The sequence below is a fragment of the Salvelinus alpinus genome, chromosome 6 (assembly GCF_045679555.1).
Source record: "Salvelinus alpinus chromosome 6, SLU_Salpinus.1, whole genome shotgun sequence".
NCBI lineage: Eukaryota > Metazoa > Chordata > Actinopteri > Salmoniformes > Salmonidae > Salvelinus > Salvelinus alpinus.
The window spans coordinates 90,903,786-90,929,742 of record NC_092091.1 but is presented as its reverse complement, the minus strand read 5'-3'; the positions used below and the strand labels follow the sequence as shown (position 1 = coordinate 90,929,742).

The following is a 25,957-nucleotide window of genomic DNA, read 5'->3' as shown; positions in this document are numbered from 1 at the left end:
CTACCTGCCACCCCACTAGGCTACCTGCCACCCCACTAGGCTACCTGCCACCCCACTAGGCTACCTGCCGCCCCACTAGGCTACCTGCCTAGTGGTAATAGTATCAAGACTGCCCAAATGTGCCTAACTGGTGTATCAATACATTTTCAGGTTCATAACTGTGCACTCTCCTCAAACAATAGCATGGTATTATTTCACTGTAATAGCTACTGTAAATTGGACAGTGTAGTTAGATTAACAAGAATTTAAGCTTTCTGCCCATATCAGATATGTCTATGTCCTGGGAAATGTTCTTAGTTATTTTCAACCTCATGCTAATCGCATTAGCCTACGTTAGCTCAACCTTCCCGGTGGGAGACCCACCGATCCTGTAGTGGTTTTAATTCAACGGAATGATTAAATGTCTAATCCCATGTCAAATTATTCAACTGCTCACATTTCAAAACATCACACTTTATTACAGACTATGTCTGTCCCTTATTCTCCTTATGTCGTGTTCTCATTTTACATTTAGTCACAATGTATATTCACCTGGCATAGTTACCTGTGTAGGTAGGCCTTACAAAGAACATACCTAGGCCAAATAAAGAGGTCGTTATTAATTGATGGTGAAAGTGCGCAGGCGCGTTCCCATGGGAGACCCTAGAGTGTCTCGCGGATATTGGCGGACAGGGGCGGATAACCCGAGCGGACCTATAGTGCGCCCTCGGTCAGGGCTCGAGCAGCTCCGTCTGTTCGCCGTTTCCCTGCGTGGAGACTGCGGCGCAAGGCGTTTTAACCAAGACTGTGGGTCACGACGCTAAGTGTGAATGACGAGGCTTATTAAAGGCATAGAATTAGAATGTCACGGCTACTATTTAGCCGTTCTGGTCGTTCTAATTCTACAACTTCGTGGCTAAATGAATGTGCGCTGATGAAATGGAATAGAATTAGAATGTCACGGCCGTTCTGGTCGTTCTAATTCTACATCTTCGTGGCTAAATGAATGTGCGCTGATGAAACGGACACTCCTTGTTGTAACATCATGCTGTTTTGATGAAATGTGTTTGTGTATAAAAGTACATCTATGGGGCCTCACTTGGGCACATTATACATGTCAAATGAATTCAATACGGGCCGTATTGTTTCGCTGAATTTAGCCCACTGTCCTTGTAGAATAGGTTACAGCATCATTTTATATTTAATAACGCTGTATATTTGGAGGGCGGAATACACCTTTACGCGTTAAGACTATAGATGTGCTGTTGCAGATTCCAAAGCCGATAGTCCTGCAATATACGAGTTGTAATGGTGTACTTTTATGGGTAAATACTCGCAAAGTATATGTCAAGTGTTAAATATTGTGCGCAAGCAGAGGAACACAATAGGCACACAGGCCCTTTTGCAACAAATCTTTCGTACATACGACCTACTTCAGAAGGCACGTTTAACATTTTACAACGTATTTATGATAAACTCGCATACATTTCTCTTAAGAAGCCTGGTGCTTAAAGCACTTGACTGCAATCAGTGATATTCCACAAAGCAGGATAATCTCTCTCTCTCTCTCTCTCTCGTCGTTGTCGATAATCAGATTCACATGCTGTGTCTTGAGATTAGTTACACGCCAAGCGTGTTACAACAATAAGCCTATTGTCTTCGGTTTCATAATATTTATTATGAAATGTGAATTCTGTGTTTGTATTCCAGAATTGTGTAAAATCCACATTCATCACGGGTTTCTGGAACCGTACTAATAGTTAGCAGACACGTTGTTAGTTGTTTGTGTGATATTGTCGACGTCTCTACATTAAACGGTGTTAAGAGTAAATACGATTTGTAAAACAACTCCAAAATGCGTCACATCCGTTCCCCATATGTCCTACAACTGAAGGCTTTAAGGCTCAGCACAGCAAAACATAGTTTACATAAACCTTTGTACCAAACGATTAGTATTTTTTTATATACATAAAAACATTTTTAATGACAGATTCAGTCAATAATGTAGTGTTACCCCGATTTGGGAAGAAATAAGAATGTTATACTTCTAATTGAAATAAACTTTAAACATGCGTAAAAAAATAAAAATCCCATTCCATTAATTTTAAATACATAGTTATTTTAATTAATTGAAAATGGATTATAATACAGTACATGCATGCAAATATAATACCATCTTTGGCCGTGTTTAGGCTGCTGGAAAAGGCTGTTGTTAATAACAGGTTAATAATAATAATAATAATAATAATTTAATAAATGATTATTAGACCCACTGTTTTAGGCCTACGCTGGTACTCTGCGTACAAAAACAAGTATCTAGTATTATAACATAAAACGGAATAGGGAGTTGTTCTGCATGTCTTTGTGTGATAGGATATCCTGTAAATATGTTCTTTACTTTTATATCAACATTGTTGATGTCTTGTCAATAAATACAATTGGCGCAGGCTATCGATGTGACAAGTAGTATTGAGCTAGGCCTTAGGGTCAACAGGCTATCGATGTGACAAGTAGGATTGAGCTAGGCCTTAGGGTCAACAGGCTATCGATGTGACAAGTAGGTTTAAGCTAGGCCTTAGGTCAACAGGCTATCGATGTGACAAGTAGGATTAAGCTAGGCCTTAGGTCAACAGGCTATCGATGTGACAAGTAGGTTTAAGCTAGGCCTTAGGTCAACAGGCTATCGATGTGACAAGTAGGATTGAGCTAGGCCTTAGGGTCAACAGGCTATCGATGTGACAAGTAGGTTTAAGCTAGGCCTTAGGTCAACAGGCTATCGATGTGACAAGTAGGTTTAAGCTAGGCCTTAGGTCAACAGGCTATCGATGTGACAAGTAGGATTAAGCTAGGCCTTAGGGTCAACAGGCTATCGATGTGACAAGTAGGATTAAGCTAGGCCTTAGGTCAACAGGCTATCGATGTGACAAGTAGGGTTGAGCTAGGCCTTATGGTCAACAGGCTATCGATGTGACAAGTAGGATTGAGTTAGGCCTTAGGTCAACAGGCTATCCTTACAAGTAGCCTTTAAAGGCCTACACGGGCCAGACACGACCTTACGTTTTTACCAAGATGAGGATGGGGTAAAAAAATCGCTAAATGCGGAAGCTGAAATTGGCATGATATATCCACCTTGTAAACAGTGTCTTTATGGCGTCGATGCAGAAAAGTATATAGGCCCAACTCTACGCCTCCTTCGAACAGACTAGGCCAAGTCTAAATAGGACAACGTCTCCTTTAAACAGACTCGGTCTTGTCTACAGGACAACGTCTCCTTTAAACAGACTCGGTCTTGTCTACAGGACAACGTCTCCTTTAAACAGACTCGGTCTTGTCTACAGGACAACGTCTCCTTCGAATAGACTAAAGTACTTGCTGGCATTGGAAAAACATAAATAAGGCGTGCTACTGCCAGGGTATACGATGGGCAGGGGTATCGGCATCAAACATCTTCCTAGCAGGTTACTGTCTTTGTACAAGGCCGGGAGCTGCAGAGCCTTCCCCGGACCCGCGTCGGAGAAATCCCCGCTGGGACCATCTAGCGCGGATGAAATCTGTCTTTTCAATTTATTCCTTCGATTCTGGAACCAGATTTTGACCTGCGTTTCCGTTAACTGGAGAGAACTGGCGAGGCAGGCGCGCTCGGCGCTGCTAAGGTACCGCTTCATATCGAAAGTAGATTCTAACTGAAAGATCTGTCTCTTGGAGAAGATGGTGCGAGTTTTTTTCTTGGTTGTCAGTTGTGTTTTCTTGCCGCCGCTATCACCGTCCCCGGTGTGATGCGTCGAGGAGCAGTCGTCGCCGCTGTCTCCGCTTTCGAAGCAATTGTCGGTGATCTGTAACGAGTCTTCCCGGGTGATAGCGACGGCCTTGGGTCCTCCGGTTGGGCTACAGTCGTTATCCGGCTCTGAGAACGGAAATGGGACAGAAATTGTATTCCGCAATATGTATAGCATGACGCTGACAGTTTATCAGGCTACAATATTATGCTACACATACAAAAGCATTAGGCCCGTTGTGTTGAATCAGGCTACAAAAAATTCAATTTATTCCGCTATAGTGCATTGTTTAACATTCATATTTTGCCATATAAGGCAACAGTTGCCTACCTTCATCATGTAGCCTTGTCGCAGGGTCCATTCTCCGTTGATGGTCATCGAACCAGTACAGTCCCGTGCTATTCTGTAGCCTGCTACCGGAATGACAGCTGTCAACTGTCTTCCTACCGTTACCGCTCGAGTTTGTCTGCAGGTTCAGAATATTGTCTATGGTGAATTTGAGAGACGCGGCAGTCGGCCTGCATGGCGCGTCCACTTTGCTCATCATTTAGTGAAATAGTCTCTTTTCTCCCGCAAGGACTTTGGGAACCAAAGGTTCCTGCGCTCTAGAAGTGGAACTTGGAACTCTCTTTCTCTCTTCTTAACGACGTCTTGACGCTCCACGCTCCATGCGAGGATGATGAGGGGATTGGACTGGGGCTTTCACGGCGCGCCTCTCTCTCTCTCTGCCTCGCTTGTTACTTCCACGGACCGGAGGGAACGTTGGTGCGCCCTCGTCCATTGGACAAGAGGAGTGCCTGCGAGGGGCCAATTGCGTCAAGGGGAGGGGAAAAGAGAGAGGGGAATAGAATGTTATCGTTTTTTCCCTTCTTTTTTTGAGCCTGGCATCTGGTATAAAGGCTGGTTTAAAAAAGGAAATGAAGAATGGAAAGGGATCATTATAAATAATTTAATTTGAGGTGTTCTGCATTTGAGGAATAGGCTATTTTATTATTCTGCACTCATGGCTTTGGGTTGGTTAAAGTATAATGTCTAGCTATAGACCCAGCAGTTCTGCCTTAGAAGGTAGGTTACCTAATACATCCTTTTTACACCTGGTGCTGGCTGGGTCCAAACCCGATGTCCACCAGAGGTTTTGTCGTTGGTAGAAGGGGAGGTGGATGACGGGGTTTCAGCGTTTTAATGAAGTTCACGTTTTAATGAGGCCTTTTCGATGAGCTGTAAGTAAAGTAAAATACAAGAGAAATACCAATATAAATATATTATAAATAGTATTTACATTAATTTAGATGGAATAACATATTGAACACAACATTTACTGTAAGTTAAAATAGCCTCGGTCTATTTCTATGTGTAACAAGTTCCAGTTCATTTAGACCCGCATTGCAATTTCTTAGTTAACGATTTTTTATTTATTTGCATCTTCTAAAATCGTTAACTGATAGAACACATAGAATAGAACACATATAATAAAACACATAGAATAGAACACATAGAATAGAACACATAGAATAGAACACATAGAATAGAACACATAGAATAGAACACATAGAATAGAACACATATAATAAAACACATAGAATAGAACACATAGAATAGAACACATAGAATAGAACACATAGAATAGAACGCTTCAGGCTTCTATATTCAGCCAGCGGTGGATAAATACCCAAACGTCATACTTGAGTCATAGTAAAGATACCTTCATAGAAAATACGTCAAGTAAAAGTGAAAGTCACCCAATAAAATACTACTTGAGTAAAAGTCTAAAAGGGTTTGGTTTTAAATATACTTAAATAGTAAAAATAATTGCAATTGATAAAATATACTTAAGTATTGAAAGTAAAAGTAAAAGTATAAATCATTTCAAATTCCTTTTACTAAGCAAACCAGACGGCACCATTTTATTTGATTTACGGATTGCCAGGAGGCACACTCCAACACCCAGACATATTTTACAAACGAAGCATTGCTGTTTAGTGAGTCCTCCAGATCAGAGGCAGTAGGGATGACCAGGGATGTTCTCTTGATAAGTGTGTGAATTGGACCATTTTCCTGTCCTGCTAAGCATTCAACATGTAACTAGTACTTTTGGGTGTCAGGGACAATGTAAAGAGTTAAAAATACATTATTTTCATTAGGAATGTAGTGAAGTAAAAGTTGTCAATAATATAAATAGTCAAGTAAAGTACAGAAACCTCCCCAAAATAACTACTTAAGTAGTACTTTGAAGTATTTTTACGCCACTGTGTTTTGCACAAGGCTATGAGGTATGGGCCTATAATCAATATTATGCCAGAAGACTACACTCTATAGTGGAGAACAGAGGCCTGTTTAACTAGGCCTGTAAATTATTATTTACGATGACAGCCTACACCGGCAAAACCCGGACGACGATGGGCCAATTGTTCGCCGAGTTACGGGACTCCTAATCACGGCCGGTTGTGATACAGCCTAGATTCGAACCAGGGTGTCTGTAGTGAAACCTCTAGCACTGAGATACAGTGCCTTAGACCGCTGCGCCACTTATTTATATAGACCTAGAATGTGTTTAGGGTAGGCTACTTTTATCCATATGATATTGAGCATATTGAAGACTGTTTAATGTCCAGAATAAAGTCCAGGCCTATAACCTTCTATTGTATTGTTTGTTGAGATGATAATCGTGACGATATGTTTTGTCCATTTTACAGATAAACCATAGCAGAAGGATTTTGAATTAGTGTACGTTATTTTACCCGGGAAAACCGCGCGGCCATACATTCTCCCAAATGCAAAAACGTCTATCGTCTTCGATGGGATTTGATTGTGATGAATATCGTCAGCATTGTGTTGTTGTACTCCTAAATATGTGTTTACTCCTAAATAAGTTATCTCATGTATCCTTCTCCCGAAGGAGCGGCGTCTCCCACATACAGGCAATAGCCTACTGAATGTTTAATAATAACAAATACATATTTATGACAACAAAGTTAAAGCGTTGTTAAACAGTAAAGCTATAATCTACACATTAAGGCCTATTAGTTCGGATTATAAAACAGGCTACTTTAGTGAGTCCGTGAATCCTCTGAATAAAACGTCTACCTGTGTTGTAAATAAAATATAATCATAGTTTTATTTTTTATTTCACCTTTATTTAACCAGGTAGTCCAGTTGAGAACAAGTTCTAATTTCCAACTGCGACCTGGCCACAGTAGCCTACTACGGGCCATCTAGAAATATGAGGCCTACCATATAGATCTATAAACCAACTATATATTGTTCAACTGTTTCTTATACAGTAGCCTACTACGGGCCATCTAGAAATATGAGGCCTACCATATAGATCTATAAACCAACTATATATTGTTCAACTGTTTCTTATACAGTAGCCTACTACGGGCCATCTAGAAATATGAGGCCTACCATATAGATCTATAAACCAACTATATATTGTTCAACTGTTTCTTATACAGTAGCCTACTACGGGCCATCTAGAAATATGAGGCCTACCATATAGATCTATAAACCAACTATATATTGTTCAACTGTTTCTTATACAGTAGCCTACTACGGGCCATCTAGAAATATGAGGCCTACCATATAGATCTATAAACCAACTATATATTGTTCAACTGTTTCTTATACAGTAGCCTACTACGGGCCATCTAGAAATATGAGGCCTACCATATAGATCTATAAACCAACTATATATTGTTCAACTGTTTCTTATACAGTAGCCTACTACGGGCCATCTAGAAATATGAGGCCTACCATATAGATCTATAAACCAACTATATATTGTTCAACTGTTTCTTATACAGTAGCCTACTACGGGCCATCTAGAAATATGAGGCCTACCATATAGATCTATAAACCAACTATATATTATTCAACTGTTTCTTATACAGTAGCCTACTACGGGCCATCTAGAAATATGAGGCCTACCATATAGATCTATAAACCAACTATATATTATTCAACTGTTTCTTATAGAGTCGTGTAGTCTACCGAGGCCCACATTCACAACTTGCCAGCTGCCAGCCAGCTCGGGCCTGGTGTTGTAGTAGCGTGATGTCATGTTATGTAACAGTGCCTATAATTCATTTGTTCTCACCAACGTCCTTTCGATGACCCCCGCGCGTGTTTATAAATATGAAGGATGACATCATACCATATTTCCTGTAATGGAGAGACGGATGTTTTTTCCGTCCTAAAGTGAGGAGGGCAGTTCAGTTGCAGGGCAGAGAGCATGTTGGGTCTGCATGCCGGGCATGGCCATGTTAAAACATAATTCTATGAAGTCAAATGTTGTTTTCCCGCTGGGGTAAAACATGGAAACGTGTCGGGAGCTTCTTTTTTTAAATATATAGCTTTCAAAAAGGCATTTTTGTTTTCTTCTCCGCTCCCCTACAGATTTAGGCTACACACTTCATTTTGTAACTTTTCGAATGAACTTGTGTTTTAAGTGAAGGCCAATACGCTGATATGTGTCCGAAATAGCCATTAGCTGCATGCTACTTATTCTGTCCTCGTTGGCGTCTATTCGACGGAAGTAAAACTGGCGACATAAAATGTAGTAGTCTATATGTGTAGTCTATAGTCATGGAGGAGCCAAAAAGATTGGGTCAATTCCGATCAAAATTACAATCAAATGACTTTACAATTTCACATGGATTGATCAACTTTAGGCTACAGTTGATCAATCGAATCTCACGCAGGTTCAACTCTGGATTTTAGTCAAAATAGCACGAAATTGACCCCAAACACGTTGCCGGAGGACACACAGGACAACAGCAGAGACAAACACACACACACACACTTCACTCATATCTTGTGATTCGTTTATTTAGAGATATATTGTGTGGGGGGAAAAAGTGACGTTAGAAACTGGCTTTGGATATAAAAGTCTTTGTACAAATAAGTGTGTATTAAAAAACATACCAATGTGGGCCGGCACAACACTATAATTATCTAGTGTGGTGATAATATAATACAAGTAGATATGTAAAGTACTACAATTACAACATTAAAAAACACCGCGATCATTTGTGAGTCTGAGGCCATTTCTTCACACTGTTTAATTAACTTGTTTGGTTTTCAGCGGCCATTGCAGGTATTGTTATTGCACGATTCCCCTATCTTCAATAATTGAATAAATGATGATATGACGTGAACAAAAAAAAATGAAAGTTCGATAATTGGTCTTTACACCAACCCGGTCATTTGCGAGCGTAGTAAACTCACGGAGTGAGCGAACGAAGAGAAGGGATAGTTCATAGGGTTTGAGAAATTCATCAACGGTGGGGAGACCTGGGACACGTCGATGTTGAAACGCAACGTCGAGGGCGTGTTGCTTTCGTGATATAGAATCGGAACTCTGACTATCCGTCGGGACGAGCGGGAAACGTTTGCGGCCTCTAGATCCGCCGCCAGCTGTCTCTTCCATTTATTCCGTCGGTTCTGGAACCAGATTTTCACCTGCGTTTCCGTTAGGTGGAGAGAGGCCGCGATACCTGCCCGTTCAGAACTGCTGAGGTACCGTTTCGTATCGAACGTCGACTCCAACTGAAACACCTGACTCCGACTGAAAACGGTTCTACTTTTCTTCTTCCGGATAGAGCTCTGGTCCAGAGGGGCTTCCGGGTCCGACTGATCGTCAAAGGCATTCTGCGTCTCGTCGTTGTCGTCGGTCAGGCTGCTGTCTGCCGTTTTCCGTCCCGTTTTGTTGCTGCCTTCAGTGAGTTCTTCTGACACCGCGGGAGAGACGGAGTCTCGGTCGCTGGCTGAGTGGGAGCAGCAACGGGCATCTGAGCATCTACTGTCCTCTGTGGGATCTGTGGAAAAAAATACAACATTATTAAAATGTGAATCGAATATGGACACATGGCATCAAAGTCAGAATGATTTAAATAGGCTGTTGCTGAGAACAGAAGTTGGCCAAAAATCAAAGGGTTAAAATATAGGCCTATAGCTATAGTTAATCTTTGAGCTTAAAGAGTAATAGGACGGAGAGAGAACTGATGGAGAGATAACCAATGGAGAGATAACATGGTGTAGAGAGAACTGATGGAGAGATAACAGGGTGTCGAGATAACTGATGGAGAGATAACTGATGGAGAGATAACCAAGGTGGTCAGGGTGCCTACCCATTCTGAAAAGTACAATTCCCTAAATAGTGCACTACCTTTGACCTAGGGCCCTATTCCCTACATAGTGAACTACTAGTGACCAGAGCCCTATTCCCTATATAGTGAACTACTAGTGACCAGAGCCCTATTCCCTATATGGTGAACTACTAGTGACCAGAGCCCTATTCCCTATATAGTGCACTACTAGTGACCAGAGCCCTATTCCCTATATAGTGAACTACTAGTGTCCAGAACCCTATTCCCTATATAGTGAACTACTTCTGACCTAGGGCCCTATTCCCTACATAGTGAACTACTAGAGACCAGAGCCCTATTCCCTATATAGTGAACTACTAGTGACCAGAGCCCTATTCCCTATATAGTGAACTACTAGTGACCAGAGCCCTATTCCCTATATAGTGCACTACTAGTGACCAGAGCCCTATTCCCTATATAGTGAACTACTAGTGACCAGAGCCCTATTCCCTATATAGTGCACTACTAGTGACTAGAGCCCTATTCCCTATATAGTGCACTACTAGTGACCAGAGCCCTATTCCCTATATAGTGAACTACTCGTGACCAGAGCCCTATTCCCTATATAGTGAACTACTAGTGACCAGAGCCCTATTCCCTATATAGTGAACTACTAGTGACCAGAGCCCTATTCCCTATATAGTGAACTACTAGTGACCAGAGCCCTATTCCCTATATAGTGAACTACTAGTGACCAGAGCCCTATTCCCTATATAGTGAACTACTGGTGACCAGAGCCCTATTCCCTATATAGTGAACTACTAGTGACCAGAAACCTATTCCCTATATAGTGAACTACTAGTGACCAGAGCCCTATTCAGTATATAGTGAACTACTAGTGCCCAGAGCCCTATTCCCTATATAGTGAACTACTAGTGACCAGAGCCCTATTCCCTATATAGTGAACTACTAGTGACCAGAGCACTATTCCCTATATAGTGAACTACTAGAGACCAGAGCCTTATTCCCTGTATAGTGAACTACTAGTGACCAGGGCCCTATTCCCTACATAGTGAACTACTAGTGACCAGAGCCCTATTCCCTATATAGTGAACTACTAGTGACCAGAGCCCTATTCCCTATATAGTGAACTACTAGTGACCAGAGCCCTATTCCCTATATAGTGAACAACTAGTGACCAGAGCCCTATTCCCTATATAGTGAACTACTAGTGACCAGAGCACTATTCCCTATATAGTGAACTACTAGAGACCAGAGCCTTATTCCCTGTATAGTGAACTACTAGTGACCAGGGCCCTATTCCCTACATAGTGAACTACTAGTGACCAGAGCCCTATTCCCTATATAGTGAACTACTAGTGACCAGAGCCCTATTCCCTATATAGTGAACTACTAGTGACCAGAGCCCTATTCCCTATATAGTGAACAACTAGTGACCAGAGCCCTATTCCCTATATAGTGAACTAGTAGTGACCAGGGCCCTATTCCCTATATAGTGAACTACTTTAGACCAGAGCCCTATTCACTATATAGTGAACTACTAGTGCCCAGAGCCCTATTCCCTATATAGTGAACTACTAGTGACCAGAGCCCTATTCCCTATATAGTGAACTACTAGTGACCAGAACCCTATTCCCTATATAGTGCACTACTAGTGACCAGAGCCCTATTCCCTATATAGTGCACATCTAGTGACCAGGGCCCTTTTCCCTATATAGTGAACTACTAGTGACCAGAGCCCTATTCCCTATCTAGTACACTATTTTAGACCAGGGCCCTATTCCCTATCTAGTACACTATTTTAGACCAGGGCCCTATTCCCTATCTAGTACACTATTTTAGACAGACAGACAGACAGACAGACACTCATTGAACCTCTCCATCTATCAGTAGACTGGCTGACCAGACAGGACCAGAGAACACTTCCCTCTATCAGTAGACTGGCTGACCAGACAGGACCAGAGAACACTTCCCTCTATCAGTAGACAGGCTGACCAGACAGGACCAGAGAACACTTCCCTCTATCAGTAGACTGGCTGACCAGACAGGACCAGAGAACACTTCCCTCTATCAGTAGACTGGCTGACCAGACAGGACCAGAGAACACTTCCCTCTATCAGTAGACTGGCTGACCAGACAGGACCAGAGAACACTTCCCTCTATCAGTAGACAGGCTGACCAGACAGGACCAGAGAACACTTCCCTCTATCAGTAGACTGGCTGACCAGACAGGACCAGAGAACACTTCCCTCTATCAGTAGACTGGCTGACCAGACAGGACCAGAGAACACTTCCCTCTATCAGTAGACTGGCTGACCAGACAGGACCAGAGAACACTTCCCTCTATCAGTAGACTGGCTGACCAGACAGGACCAGAGAACACTTCCCTCTATCAGTAGACAGGCTGACCAGACAGGACCAGAGAACACTTCCCTCTATCAGTAGACTGGCTGACCAGACAGGACCAGAGAACACTTCCCTCTATCAGTAGACTGGCTGACAAGACAGGACCAGGGAACACTTCCCTCTATCAGTAGACTGGCTGACCAGACAGGACCAGAGAACACTTCCCTCTATCAGTAGACTGGCTGACCAGACAGGACCAGAGAACACTTCCCTCTATCAGTAGACTGGCTGACCAGACAGGACCAGAGAACACTTCCCTCTATCAGTAGACAGGCTGACCAGACAGGACCAGAGAACACTTCCCTCTATCAGTAGACTGGCTGACCAGACAGGACCAGAGAACACTTCCCTCTATCAGTAGACTGGCTGACCAGACAGGACCAGAGAACACTTCCCTCTATCAGTAGACTGGCTGACCAGACAGGACCAGAGAACACTTCCCTCTATCAGTAGACAGGCTGACCAGACAGGACCAGAGAACACTTCCCTCTATCAGTAGACTGGCTGACCAGACAGGACCAGAGAACACTTCCCTCTATCAGTAGACTGGCTGACCAGACAGGACCAGAGAACACTTCCCTCTATCAGTAGACTGGCTGACCAGACAGGACCAGAGAACACTTCCCTCTATCAGTAGACTGGCTGACCAGACAGGACCAGAGAACACTTCCCTCTATCAGTAGACAGGCTGACCAGACAGGACCAGAGAACACTTCCCTCTATCAGTAGACTGGCTGACCAGACAGGACCATAGAACACTTCCCTCTATCAGTAGACTGGCTGACAAGACAGGACCAGGGAACACTTCCCTCTATCAGTAGACTGGCTGACCAGACAGGACCAGAGAACACTTCCCTCTATCAGTAGACTGGCTGACCAGACAGGACCAGAGAACACTTCCCTCTATCAGTAGACTGGCTGACCAGACAGGACCAGAGAACACGTCCCTCTATCAGTAGACAGGCTGACCAGACAGGACCAGAGAACACTTCCCTCTATCAGTAGACTGGCTGACCAGACAGGACCAGAGAACACTTCCCTCTATCAGTAGACTGGCTGACAAGACAGGACCAGGGAACACTTCCCTCTATCAGTAGACTGGCTGACCAGACAGGACCAGAGAACACTTCCCTCTATCAGTAGACTGGCTGACCAGACAGGACCAGAGAACACTTCCCTCTATCAGTAGACTGGCTGACCAGACAGGACCAGAGAACACTTCCCTCTATCAGTAGACAGGCTGACCAGACAGGACCAGAGAACACTTCCCTCTATCAGTAGACTGGCTGACCAGACAGGACCAGAGAACACTTCCCTCTATCAGTAGACTGGCTGACCAGACAGGACCAGAGAACACTTCCCACTATCAGTAGACTGGCTGACCAGACAGGACCAGAGAACACTTCCCTCTATCAGTAGACTGGCTGACCAGACAGGACCAGAGAACACTTCCCTCTATCAGTAGACTGGCTGACCAGACAGGACCAGAGAACACTTCCCTCTATCAGTAGACTGGCTGACCAGACAGGACCAGAGAACACTTCCCTCTATCAGTAGACTGGCTGACCAGACAGGACCAGAGGACACTTCCCTCCATCAGTAGACTAGCTGACCAGACAGGACCAGAGAACACTTCCCTCTATCAGTAGACTGGCTGACCAGACAGGACCAGAGAACACTTCCCTCTATCAGTAGACTGGCTGACCAGACAGGACCAGAGAACACTTCCCTCTATCAGTAGACTGGCTGACCAGACAGGACTAGAGACCACTTCCCTCTATCAGTAGACTGGCTGACCAGACAGGACCAGAGAACACTTCCCTCTATCAGTAGACAGGCTGACCAGACAGGACCAGAGAACACTTCCCTCTATCAGTAGACTGGCTGACCAGACAGGACCAGAGAACACTTCCCTCTATCAGTAGACAGGCTGACCAGACAGGACCAGAGAACACTTCCCTCTATCAGTAGACAGGATGACCAGCCAGGACCAGAGGACACTTCCCTCTATCAGTAGACTGGCTGACCAGACAGGACCAGAGAACATTTCCCTCTATCAGTAGACTGGCTGACCAGACAGGACCAGAGAACACTTCCCTCTATCAGTAGACTGGCTGGCCAGACAGGACCAGAGGACACTTCCCTCTATCAGTAGACTGGCTGACCAGACAGGACCAGAGAACACGTCCCTCTATCAGTAGACAGGCTGACCAGACAGGACCAGAGAACACTTCCATCTATCAGTAGACTGGCTGACCAGACAGGACCAGAGAACACTTCCCTCTATCAGTAGACAGGCTAACCAGACAGGACCAGAGAACACTTCCCTCTATCAGTAGACTGGCTGACCAGACAGGACCAGAGAACACTTCCCTCTATCAGTAGACTGGTGGACCAGACAGGACCAGTGGACGCTTCCCTCTATCAGTAGACTGGCTGACCAGACAGGACCAGAGGACACTTCCCTCTATCAGTAGACCGGCTGACCAGACAGGACCAGAGAACACTTCCCTCTATCAGTAGACAGGCTGACCAGACAGGACCAGAGAACACTTCCCTCTATCAGTAGACTGGCTGACCAGACAGGACCAGAGAACACTTCCCTCTATCAGTAGACTGGCTGACCAGACAGGACCAGGGAACACTTCCCTCTATCAGTAGACTGGCTGACCAGACAGGACCAGAGAACACTTCCCTCTATCAGTAGACTGGCTGACCAGACAGGACCAGAGAACACTTCCCTCTATCAGTAGACTGGCTGACCAGACAGGACCAGAGAACACTTCCCTCTATCAGTAGACTGGCTGACCAGACAGGACCAGAGAACACTTCCCTCTATCAGTAGACTGGCTGACCAGACAGGACCAGAGGACACTTCCCTCCATCAGTAGACTGGCTGACCAGACAGGACCAGAGAACACTTCCCTCTATCAGTAGACTGGCTGACCAGACAGGACCAGAGAACACTTCCCTCTATCAGTAGACTGGCTGACCAGACAGGACCAGAGACCACTTCCCTCTATCAGTAGACTGGCTGACCAGACAGGACCAGAGAACACTTCCCTCTATCAGTAGACAGGCTGACCAGACAGGACCAGAGAACACTTCCCTCTATCAGTAGACTGGCTGACCAGACAGGACCAGAGAACACTTCCCTCTATCAGTAGACAGGCTGACCAGACAGGACCAGAGAACACTTCCCTCTATCAGTAGACAGGATGACCAGACAGGACCAGAGGACACTTCCCTCTATTAGTAGACTGGCTGACCAGACAGGACCAGAGAACATTTCCCTCTATCAGTAGACTGGCTGACCAGACAGGACCAGAGAACACTTCCCTCTATCAGTAGACTGGCTGGCCAGACAGGACCAGAGGACACTTCCCTCTATCAGTAGACTGGCTGACCAGACAGGACCAGAGAACACGTCCCTCTATCAGTAGACAGGCTGACCAGACAGGACCAGAGAACACTTCCATCTATCAGTAGACTGGCTGACCAGACAGGACCAGAGAACACTTCCCTCTATCAGTAGACAGGCTAACCAGACAGGACCAGAGAACATTTCCCTCTATCAGTAGACTGGCTGACCAGACAGGACCAGAGAACACTCCCTCTATCAGTAGACTGGTGGACCAGACAGGACCAGTGGACGCGTCCCTCTATCAGTAGACTGGCTGACCAGACAGGACCAGAGGACACTTCCCTCTATCAGTAGACTGGCTGACCAGACAGGACCAGAGAACACTTCCCTCTATCAGTAGACTGGCTGACCAGACAGGACCAGGGAACACTTCCCTCTATCAGTAGACTGGCTGACCAGACAGGACCAGAGAACACTTCCCTCTATCAGTAGACTGGCTGACCAGACAGGACCAGAGGACACTTCCCTCTATCAGTAGACTGGCTGACCAGACAGGACCAGAGAACACTTCCCTCTATCAGTAGACTGGCTGACCAGACAGGACCAGAGGACACTTCCCTCCATCAGTAGACTGGCTGACCAGACAGGACCAGAGAACACTTCCCTCTATCAGTAGACTGGCTGACCAGACAGGACCAGAGAACACTTCCCTCTATCAGTAGACAGGCTGACCAGACAGGACCAGAGAACACTTCCCTCTATCAGTAGACTGGCTGACCAGACAGGACCAGAGAACACTTCCCTCTATCAGTAGACTGGCTGACCAGACAGGACCAGAGAACACTTCCCTCTATCAGTAGACTGGCTGACCAGACAGGACCAGATGACACTTCCCTCCATCAGTAGACTGGCTGACCAGACAGGACCAGAGAACACTTCCCTCTATCAGTAGACTGGCTGACCAGACAGGACCAGAGAACACTTCCCTCTATCAGTAGACTGGCTGACCAGACAGGACCAGAGAAAACTTCCCTCTATCAGTAGACTGGCTGACCAGACAGGACCAGAGACCACTTCCCTCTATCAGTAGACTGGCTGACCAGACAGGACCAGAGAACACTTCCCTCTATCAGTAGACAGGCTGACCAGACAGGACCAGAGAACACTTCCCTCTATCAGTAGACTGGCTGACCAGACAGGACCAGAGAACACTTCCATCTATCAGTAGACTGGCTGACCAGACAGGACCAGAGAACACTTCCCTCTATCAGTAGACAGGCTAACCAGACAGGACCAGAGAACATTTCCCTCTATCAGTAGACTGGCTGACCAGACAGGACCAGAGAACACTTCCCTCTATCAGTAGACTGGTGGACCAGACAGGACCAGTGGACGCTTCCCTCTATCAGTAGACTGGCTGACCAGACAGGACCAGAGGACACTTCCCTCTATCAGTAGACTGGCTGACCAGACAGGACCAGAGAACACTTCCCTCTATCAGTAGACAGGCTGACCAGACAGGACCAGAGAACACTTCCCTCTATCAGTAGACTGGCTGACCAGACAGGACCAGAGAACACTTCCCTCTATCAGTAGACTGGCTGACCAGACAGGACCAGGGAACACTTCCCTCTATCAGTAGACTGGCTGACCAGACAGGACCAGAGAACACTTCCCTCTATCAGTAGACTGGCTGACCAGACAGGACCAGAGAACACTTCCCTCTATCAGTAGACTGGCTGACCAGACAGGACCAGAGAACACTTCCCTCTATCAGTAGACTGGCTGACCAGACAGGACCAGAGAACACTTCCCTCTATCAGTAGACTGGCTGACCAGACAGGACCAGAGGACACTTCCCTCCATCAGTAGACTGGCTGACCAGACAGGACCAGAGAACACTTCCCTCTATCAGTAGACTGGCTGACCAGACAGGACCAGAGAACACTTCCCTCTATCAGTAGACTGGCTGACCAGACAGGACCAGAGACCACTTCCCTCTATCAGTAGACTGGCTGACCAGACAGGACCAGAGAACACTTCCCTCTATCAGTAGACAGGCTGACCAGACAGGACCAGAGAACACTTCCCTCTATCAGTAGACTGGCTGACCAGACAGGACCAGAGAACACTTCCCTCTATCAGTAGACAGGCTGACCAGACAGGACCAGAGAACACTTCCCTCTATCAGTAGACAGGATGACCAGACAGGACCAGAGGACACTTCCCTCTATTAGTAGACTGGCTGACCAGACAGGACCAGAGAACATTTCCCTCTATCAGTAGACTGGCTGACCAGACAGGACCAGAGAACACTTCCCTCTATCAGTAGACTGGCTGGCCAGACAGGACCAGAGGACACTTCCCTCTATCAGTAGACTGGCTGACCAGACAGGACCAGAGAACACGTCCCTCTATCAGTAGACAGGCTGACCAGACAGGACCAGAGAACACTTCCATCTATCAGTAGACTGGCTGACCAGACAGGACCAGAGAACACTTCCCTCTATCAGTAGACAGGCTAACCAGACAGGACCAGAGAACATTTCCCTCTATCAGTAGACTGGCTGACCAGACAGGACCAGAGAACACTCCCTCTATCAGTAGACTGGTGGACCAGACAGGACCAGTGGACGCGTCCCTCTATCAGTAGACTGGCTGACCAGACAGGACCAGAGGACACTTCCCTCTATCAGTAGACTGGCTGACCAGACAGGACCAGAGAACACTTCCCTCTATCAGTAGACTGGCTGACCAGACAGGACCAGGGAACACTTCCCTCTATCAGTAGACTGGCTGACCAGACAGGACCAGAGAACACTTCCCTCTATCAGTAGACTGGCTGACCAGACAGGACCAGAGGACACTTCCCTCTATCAGTAGACTGGCTGACCAGACAGGACCAGAGAACACTTCCCTCTATCAGTAGACTGGCTGACCAGACAGGACCAGAGGACACTTCCCTCCATCAGTAGACTGGCTGACCAGACAGGACCAGAGAACACTTCCCTCTATCAGTAGACTGGCTGACCAGACAGGACCAGAGAACACTTCCCTCTATCAGTAGACAGGCTGACCAGACAGGACCAGAGAACACTTCCCTCTATCAGTAGACTGGCTGACCAGACAGGACCAGAGAACACTTCCCTCTATCAGTAGACTGGCTGACCAGACAGGACCAGAGAACACTTCCCTCTATCAGTAGACTGGCTGACCAGACAGGACCAGATGACACTTCCCTCCATCAGTAGACTGGCTGACCAGACAGGACCAGAGAACACTTCCCTCTATCAGTAGACTGGCTGACCAGACAGGACCAGAGAACACTTCCCTCTATCAGTAGACTGGCTGACCAGACAGGACCAGAGAAAACTTCCCTCTATCAGTAGACTGGCTGACCAGACAGGACCAGAGACCACTTCCCTCTATCAGTAGACTGGCTGACCAGACAGGACCAGAGAACACTTCCCTCTATCAGTAGACAGGCTGACCAGACAGGACCAGAGAACACTTCCCTCTATCAGTAGACTGGCTGACCAGACAGGACCAGAGAACACTTCCCTCTATCAGTAGACAGGCTGACCAGACAGGACCAGAGAACACTTCCCTCTATCAGTAGACAGGATGACCAGACAGGACCAGAGGACACTTCCCTCTATCAGTAGACTGGCTGACCAGACAGGACCAGAGAACATTTCCCTCTATCAGTAGACTGGCTGACCAGACAGGACCAGAGAACACTTCCCTCTATCAGTAGACTGGCTGGCCAGACAGGACCAGAGGACACTTCCCTCTATCAGTAGACTGGCTGACCAGACAGGACCAGAGAACACTTCCCTCTATCAGTAGACAGGCTAACCAGACAGGACCAGAGAACATTTCCCTCTATCAGTAGACTGGCTGACCAGACAGGACCAGAGAACATTTCCCTCTATCAGTAGACTGGCTGACCAGACAGGACCAGAGAACACTTCCCTCTATCAGTAGACTGGCTGGCCAGACAGGACCAGAGGACACTTCCCTCTATCAGTAGACTGGCTGACCAGACAGGACCAGAGAACACTTCCCTCTATCAGTAGACAGGCTAACCAGACAGGACCAGAGAACATTTCCCTCTATCAGTAGACTGGCTGACCAGACAGGACCAGAGAACACTTCCCTCTATCAGTAGACTGGTGGACCAGACAGGACCAGTGGACGCTTCCCTCTATCAGTAGACTGGCTGACCAGACAGGACCAGAGGACACTTCCCTCTATCAGTAGACTGGCTGACCAGACAGGACCAGAGAACACTTCCCTCTATCAGTAGACTGGCTGACCAGACAGGACCAGAGAACACTTCCCTCTATCAGTAGACTGGCTGACCAGACAGGACCAGAGAACACTTCCCTCTATCAGCAGACTGGCTGACCAGACAGGACCAGAGAACACTTCCCTCTATCAGTAGACTGGCTGACCAGACAGGACCAGGGAACACTTCCCTCTATCAGTAGACTGGCTGACCAGACAGGACCAGAGAACACTTCCCTCTATCAGTAGACTGGCTGACCAGACAGGACCAGAGGACACTTCCCTCTATCAGTAGACTGGCTGACCAGACAGGACCAGAGAACACTTCCCTCTATCAGTAGACTGGCTGACCAGACAGGACCAGAGAACACTTCCCTCTATCAGTAGACTGGCTGACCAGACAGGACCAGAGAACACTTCCCTCTATCAGTAGACTGGCTGACCAGACAGGACCAGAGGACACTTCCCTCCATCAGTAGACTGGCTGACCAGACAGGACCAGAGAACACTTCCCTCTATCAGTAGACTGGCTGACCAGACAGGACCAGAGAACACTTCCCTCTATCAGTAGACAGGCTGACCAGACAGGACCAGAGAACACTTCCCTCTATCAGTAGACTGGCTGACCAGACAGGACCAGAGAACACTTCCCTCTATCAGTAGACAGGCTGACCAGACAGGACCAGAGAACACTTCCCTCTATCAGTAGACAGGATGACCAGACAGGACCAGAGGACACTTCCCTCTATCAGTAGACTGGCTGACCAGACAGGACCAGAGAACATTTCCCTCTATCAGTAGACTGGCTGACCAGACAGGACCAGAGAACACTTCCCTCTATCAGTAGACTGGCTGGCCAGACAGGACCAGAGGACACTTCCCTCTATCAGTAGACTGGCTGACCAGACAGGACCAGAGAACACGTCCCTCTATCAGTAGACAGGCTGACCAGACAGGACCAGAGAACACTTCCATCTATCAGTAGACTGGCTGACCAGACAGGACCAGAGAACACTTCCCTCTATCAGTAGACAGGCTAACCAGACAGGACCAGAGAACATTTCCCTCTATCAGTAGACTGGCTGACCAGACAGGACCAGAGAACACTTCCCTCTATCAGTAGACTGGTGGACCAGACAGGACCAGTGGACGCTTCCCTCTATCAGTAGACAGGCTGACCAGACAGGACCAGAGGACACTTCCCTCTATCAGTAGACTGGCTGACCAGACAGGACCAGAGAACACTTCCCTCTATCAGTAGACTGGCTGACCAGACAGGATCAGAGAACACTTCCCTCTATCAGTAGACTGGCTGACCAGACAGGACCAGAGGACGCTTCCCTCTATCAGTAGACTGGCTGACCAGACAGGACCAGAGGACACTCCCCTCTATCAGTAGACTGGCTGACCAGACAGGACCAGAGAACACTTCCCTCTATCAGTAGACTGGTGGACCAGACAGGACCAGTGGACGCTTCCCACTATCAGTAGACTGGCTGACCAGACAGGACCAGAGGACACTTCCCTCTATCAGTAGACTGGCTGACCAGACAGGACCAGAGAACAATTCCCTCTATCAGTAGACTGGCTGACCAGACAGGACCAGAGAACACTTCCCTCTATCAGTAGACTGGCTGACCAGACAGGACCAGAGGACACTTCCCTCTATCAGTAGACTGGCTGACCAGACAGGAACAGAGGATGCTTCCCTCTATCAGTAGACTGGCTGACCAGACAGGACCAGAGGACACTTCCCTCTATCAGTAGACTGGCTGACCAGACAGGACCAGAGAACACTTCCCTCTATCAGTAGACTGGCTGACCAGACAGGACCAGAGAACACTTCCCTCTATCAGTAGACTGGATGACCAGACAGGACCAGAGAACACTTCCCTCTATCAGTAGACTGGCTGACCAGACAGGACCAGAGGACACTTCCCTCTATCAGTAGACTGGCTGACCAGACAGGACCAGAGGAAACTTCCCTCTATCAGTAGACTGGCTGACCAGACAGGACCAGAGAACACTTCCCTCTATCAGTAGACTGGCTGACCAGACAGGACCAGAGAACACTTCCCTCTATCAGTAGACTGGTGGACCAGACAGGACCAGTGGACGATTCCCACTATCAGTAGACTGGCTGACCAGACAGGACCAGGGAACACTTCCCTCTATCAGTAGACTGGCTGACCAGACAGGACCAGAGAACACTTCCCTCTATCAGTAGACTGGCTGACCAGACAGGACCAGAGGACACTTCCCTCTATCAGTAGACTGGCTGACCAGACAGGACCAGGGAAGACTTCCCTCTATCAGTAGACTGGCTGACCAGACAGGACCAGAGAACACTTCCCTCTATCAGTAGACTGGCTGACCAGACAGGACCAGAGGAAACTTCCCTCTATCAGTAGACTGGCTGACCAGACAGGACCAGAGAACACTTCCCTCTATCAGTAGACTGGCTGACCAGACAGGACCAGAGGACATTTCCCTCTATCAGTAGACTGTCTGACCAGACAGGACCGGAGGACGCTTCCCTGTATCAGTAGACAGGCTGACCAGACAGGACCAGAGAACACTTCCCTCTATCAGTAGACTGGCTGACCAGACAGGACCAGAGAACACTTCCCTCTATCAGTAGACAGGCTGACCAGACAGGACCAGAGGATGCTTCCCTCTATCAGTAGACTGGCTGACCAGACAGGACCAGAGAACACTTCCCTCTATCAGTAGACTGGCTGACCAGACAGGACCAGAGGATGCTTCCCTCTATCAGTAGACTGGCTGACCAGACAGGACCAGAGAACACTTCCCTCTATCAGTAGACTGGCTGACCAGACAGGACCTGGGAACACTTCCCTCTATCAGTAGACTGGCTGACCAGACAGGACCAGAGGATGCTTCCCTCTATCAATAGACAGGCTGACCAGACAGGACCAGAGAACACTTCCCTCTATCAGTAGACTGGCTGACCAGACAGGACCAGAGAACACTTCCCTCTATCAGTAGACTGGCTGACCAGACAGGACCAGAGGACACTTCCCTCTATCAGTAGACTGGCTGACCAGACAGGACCAGAGGACACTTCCCTCTATCAGTAGACTGGCTGACCAGACAGGACCAGAGAACACTTCCCTCTATCAGTAGACTGGCTGACCAGACAGGGCCAGAGAACACTTCCCTCTATCAGTAGACTGGCTGACCAGACAGGACCAGAGAACATTTCTCTCTATCAGTAGACTGGCTGACCAGACAGGACCAGATAACACTTCCCTCTATCAGTAGTAGTGCACTATATAGGGAATAGGGTGCCATTTGCGATCCGTAACCACGGTGACAGGCAGAGTGCGTAATTAGAGATATAGGCTTAGCCGTGATGCGCGATAGGACTATCACGACACACGATATAGACGTAACATATTGTGAGATGTTCTTGGCCCAGGTGTTTACTTACGCGACATGCATGTCGAAATGTGGTTAAACCGCCTTGGCAGGTCTCCCTGGTAAAAATAGTTGTTTTTTTTTGTACCTCAATGGGACTGATTAAATAAAGGTTATTGTGAGATGTTTTAGGCCCTAGATGTCGGATACAGGCCTAAAACCTCGTGTTGTTATAGCCAAATATAACTGGCCCATTCAAACCCTTCGATCGCAATGAGAAGCTGTTTTTTTATATACACAATATAGACTATCCTACCAGCTTCGATCATGCAGTCAGAGATAATTATATGACTATGTATCTAACGGAATACAGACAGATTACTGTATTGCCCATGCAGTCACATTTAAACGATGGCTCTTTGGGCGTTTTATTTACAATGTAACTCATACCGTAGATTCGATTATGCGGTTTAAAAACAATTAAACACAACTATTTATCCAATAAAATAAAGACATAGGCTACTTACTGCTGGACCTTTTGAGACTGAGTGGTTTGACGTTAACGGCTGCGGCTGCTCTGTACCATTCTAACTGCGAGTCTCTCCGGGGGGAATCTTCGGCGCCGAGGCCGGAGCAGACTGCCACTTGACCGGCCACTTGGCTGGGATGTCCCGCTAAGACTCGGCTAGGGTAGACCATCTCATTCCTCTCCACATTCTCCTCCGCGGTCCTGCTACTATACTGGCTGTTGTTGTTGTTGTTGACCTGTCGGTTGAAAGACGTTGACTCTCCATTCTTCCTCGAGCCGAGTAGGTTTTCGATGTAAAACGAGGAGACTTTTGACGGTGTCGAAGCCTGAGTGTCTGGCGCCTTGTCGTGCATGATGTTTTTAGTTGAAAAAAATATGCACATTTCCTGGCCACTGGAACAAAACAATCACGACGGGTCCTCCTGCGTCCGTCCAACCCGTCCACACAGTTGACGACGAGCACGTGTGTTCTATTACCCCGCAAAACAAAACGGTTATTTTCGTTGTTGACGTGTGTCCCGGTCAGAGATTAAAAGCACCATCTCAAACGGGTTTCTCCATTCACCGCTGTTTATAAATGATAAATCCTCACCGAAACGTGGAACTCGTTACCAGCGCGGCCCTGGAGCTCGGTGGCGCCAGCACAGCACCGGGCAGAGACCGGAGAGGTAGTAGCCTACAGCGGGAAGCGAGTCAAGTCAAACCGTTGACGAGCGGAGGGTATCCGCTGATTGGACAAGCACAATATCAAATGGGATTACTCCAGGAGAGGAGAGAGCCTTCCGTGGCAAATGGCACTCTATCCCCTACACAGTGCACTACTTTTGACCACAACCCTACAGACCCTGGTCAAAGGTATGCACTATAAAAAGGTATAGCGTACCATTTGGGACGGAGCCGAGAATTACTCTGTCTGACCGGGACTCGCCTCTCGCCTCCCCTCAGCTATTGCTGAGTGCGCGCGTGTGTGTGCCTGCGCGCGAGCACCTCCGGGGCCAGGGAGAACCCCCCCCCCCCCAGTCAGTCAGTGAACGAGCCTTTATTTGGGTCAATTAGGAGGCAAATGAAAATACAGGAAGAGATAGAGAGCACAGTCATCCTCCTCGCGGGTCCCGTATGGTTCCACGTTCCACAGCGCTGTATGCGGAGAGGAAGAGCCGTCCGTATCTACTACTGTACATACACCGCCGCCTATTGGCTAACCGGGAAAACGCAATATGCTGCTTGTCATGTCGGCTCTAAAAATAAGGACTTCAAAAGCATCATAGTTAAAAAATAAAAATAAAAAACTACTTTGAGTCCATTTTCTTGTTGACGAAAACGCGCTGCGTATAGCTCTGCGTATATCTCTGCGTATAGTTCTGCGTATAGCTCTGCGTAAAGTTCTGTGTATAGCTCTGCGTATATCTCTGTGTATAGCTCTGCGTATGGCTTCTGCGTATGGCTCTGCGTAAAGCTCTGTGTAAAGCTCTGCGTAAAGCTCTGCGTACATCTCTGCGTATATCTCTGCGTAAAGCGTTAATTGGTTCTATTGTAGAGCTGGGACGATAAACTGCTAATGATCGACACAAACCAACCTGATCATTTATCGCTGGTATTTTGTTGATACCATTCCTTACAGATAAGAAGCCTTCACTAGAGAAATGACGCGAGTGCTAATATGGGCGCTTGTTAAATGGGACAAAATGTATGTCTACAACCATCAAACTACTAGTAGTAGATAATACCATTTAAAAAAAACTGTAGTGCGTATTAAAGTTATAAACGTATCGTTCTATTTATCATTATCGCTTCAATTCAGGCAATTTACCGCAATATGGATTTTTGGGCAATATTTTCCAGCTCTATAGACTAATTAATGTAGACTTACCGTGTGCGCTTTTCTGTGTGAGTAGACAAGTAAAGGCTAAATATGTTTTGTTATTTTCTCTCTACATTCTGTTTGTGTATTATTAGTGCACTATGTTATGACCCTGTCATCTTGACTGTATGTTATTAAACCATAGTTAGGAAGACCCTGTCATCTTGACTGTATGTTATTAAACCATAGTTAGGAAGACCCTGTCATCTTGACTGTATGTTATTAAACCATAGTTAGGAAGACCCTGTCATCTTGACTGTATGT

At 46.8% G+C, this 25,957-nt stretch overlaps 2 protein-coding genes across 2 annotated transcripts; both read right to left on the bottom strand.

The window, feature by feature from the left end:
- Positions 1-437: 437 nt before the first annotated feature.
- Positions 438-4,547, bottom strand: LOC139579570 (homeobox protein HMX3-B-like). The gene is made up of 2 exons (XM_071408323.1): positions 4,086-4,547; positions 438-3,883 (listed from the first exon to the last, which is right to left on the bottom strand). Exons 1-2 carry the CDS (start codon positions 4,300-4,302, stop codon positions 3,312-3,314), a joined length of 789 nt encoding a protein of 262 aa, XP_071264424.1. The 5' UTR covers positions 4,303-4,547; the 3' UTR covers positions 438-3,311.
- Positions 4,548-8,561: 4,014 nt separating this feature from the next.
- Positions 8,562-24,846, bottom strand: LOC139579569 (homeobox protein HMX1-like). The gene is made up of 2 exons (XM_071408322.1): positions 23,831-24,846; positions 8,562-9,571 (listed from the first exon to the last, which is right to left on the bottom strand). Exons 1-2 carry the CDS (start codon positions 24,213-24,215, stop codon positions 8,943-8,945), a joined length of 1,014 nt encoding a protein of 337 aa, XP_071264423.1. The 5' UTR covers positions 24,216-24,846; the 3' UTR covers positions 8,562-8,942.
- Positions 24,847-25,957: the final 1,111 nt, after the last annotated feature.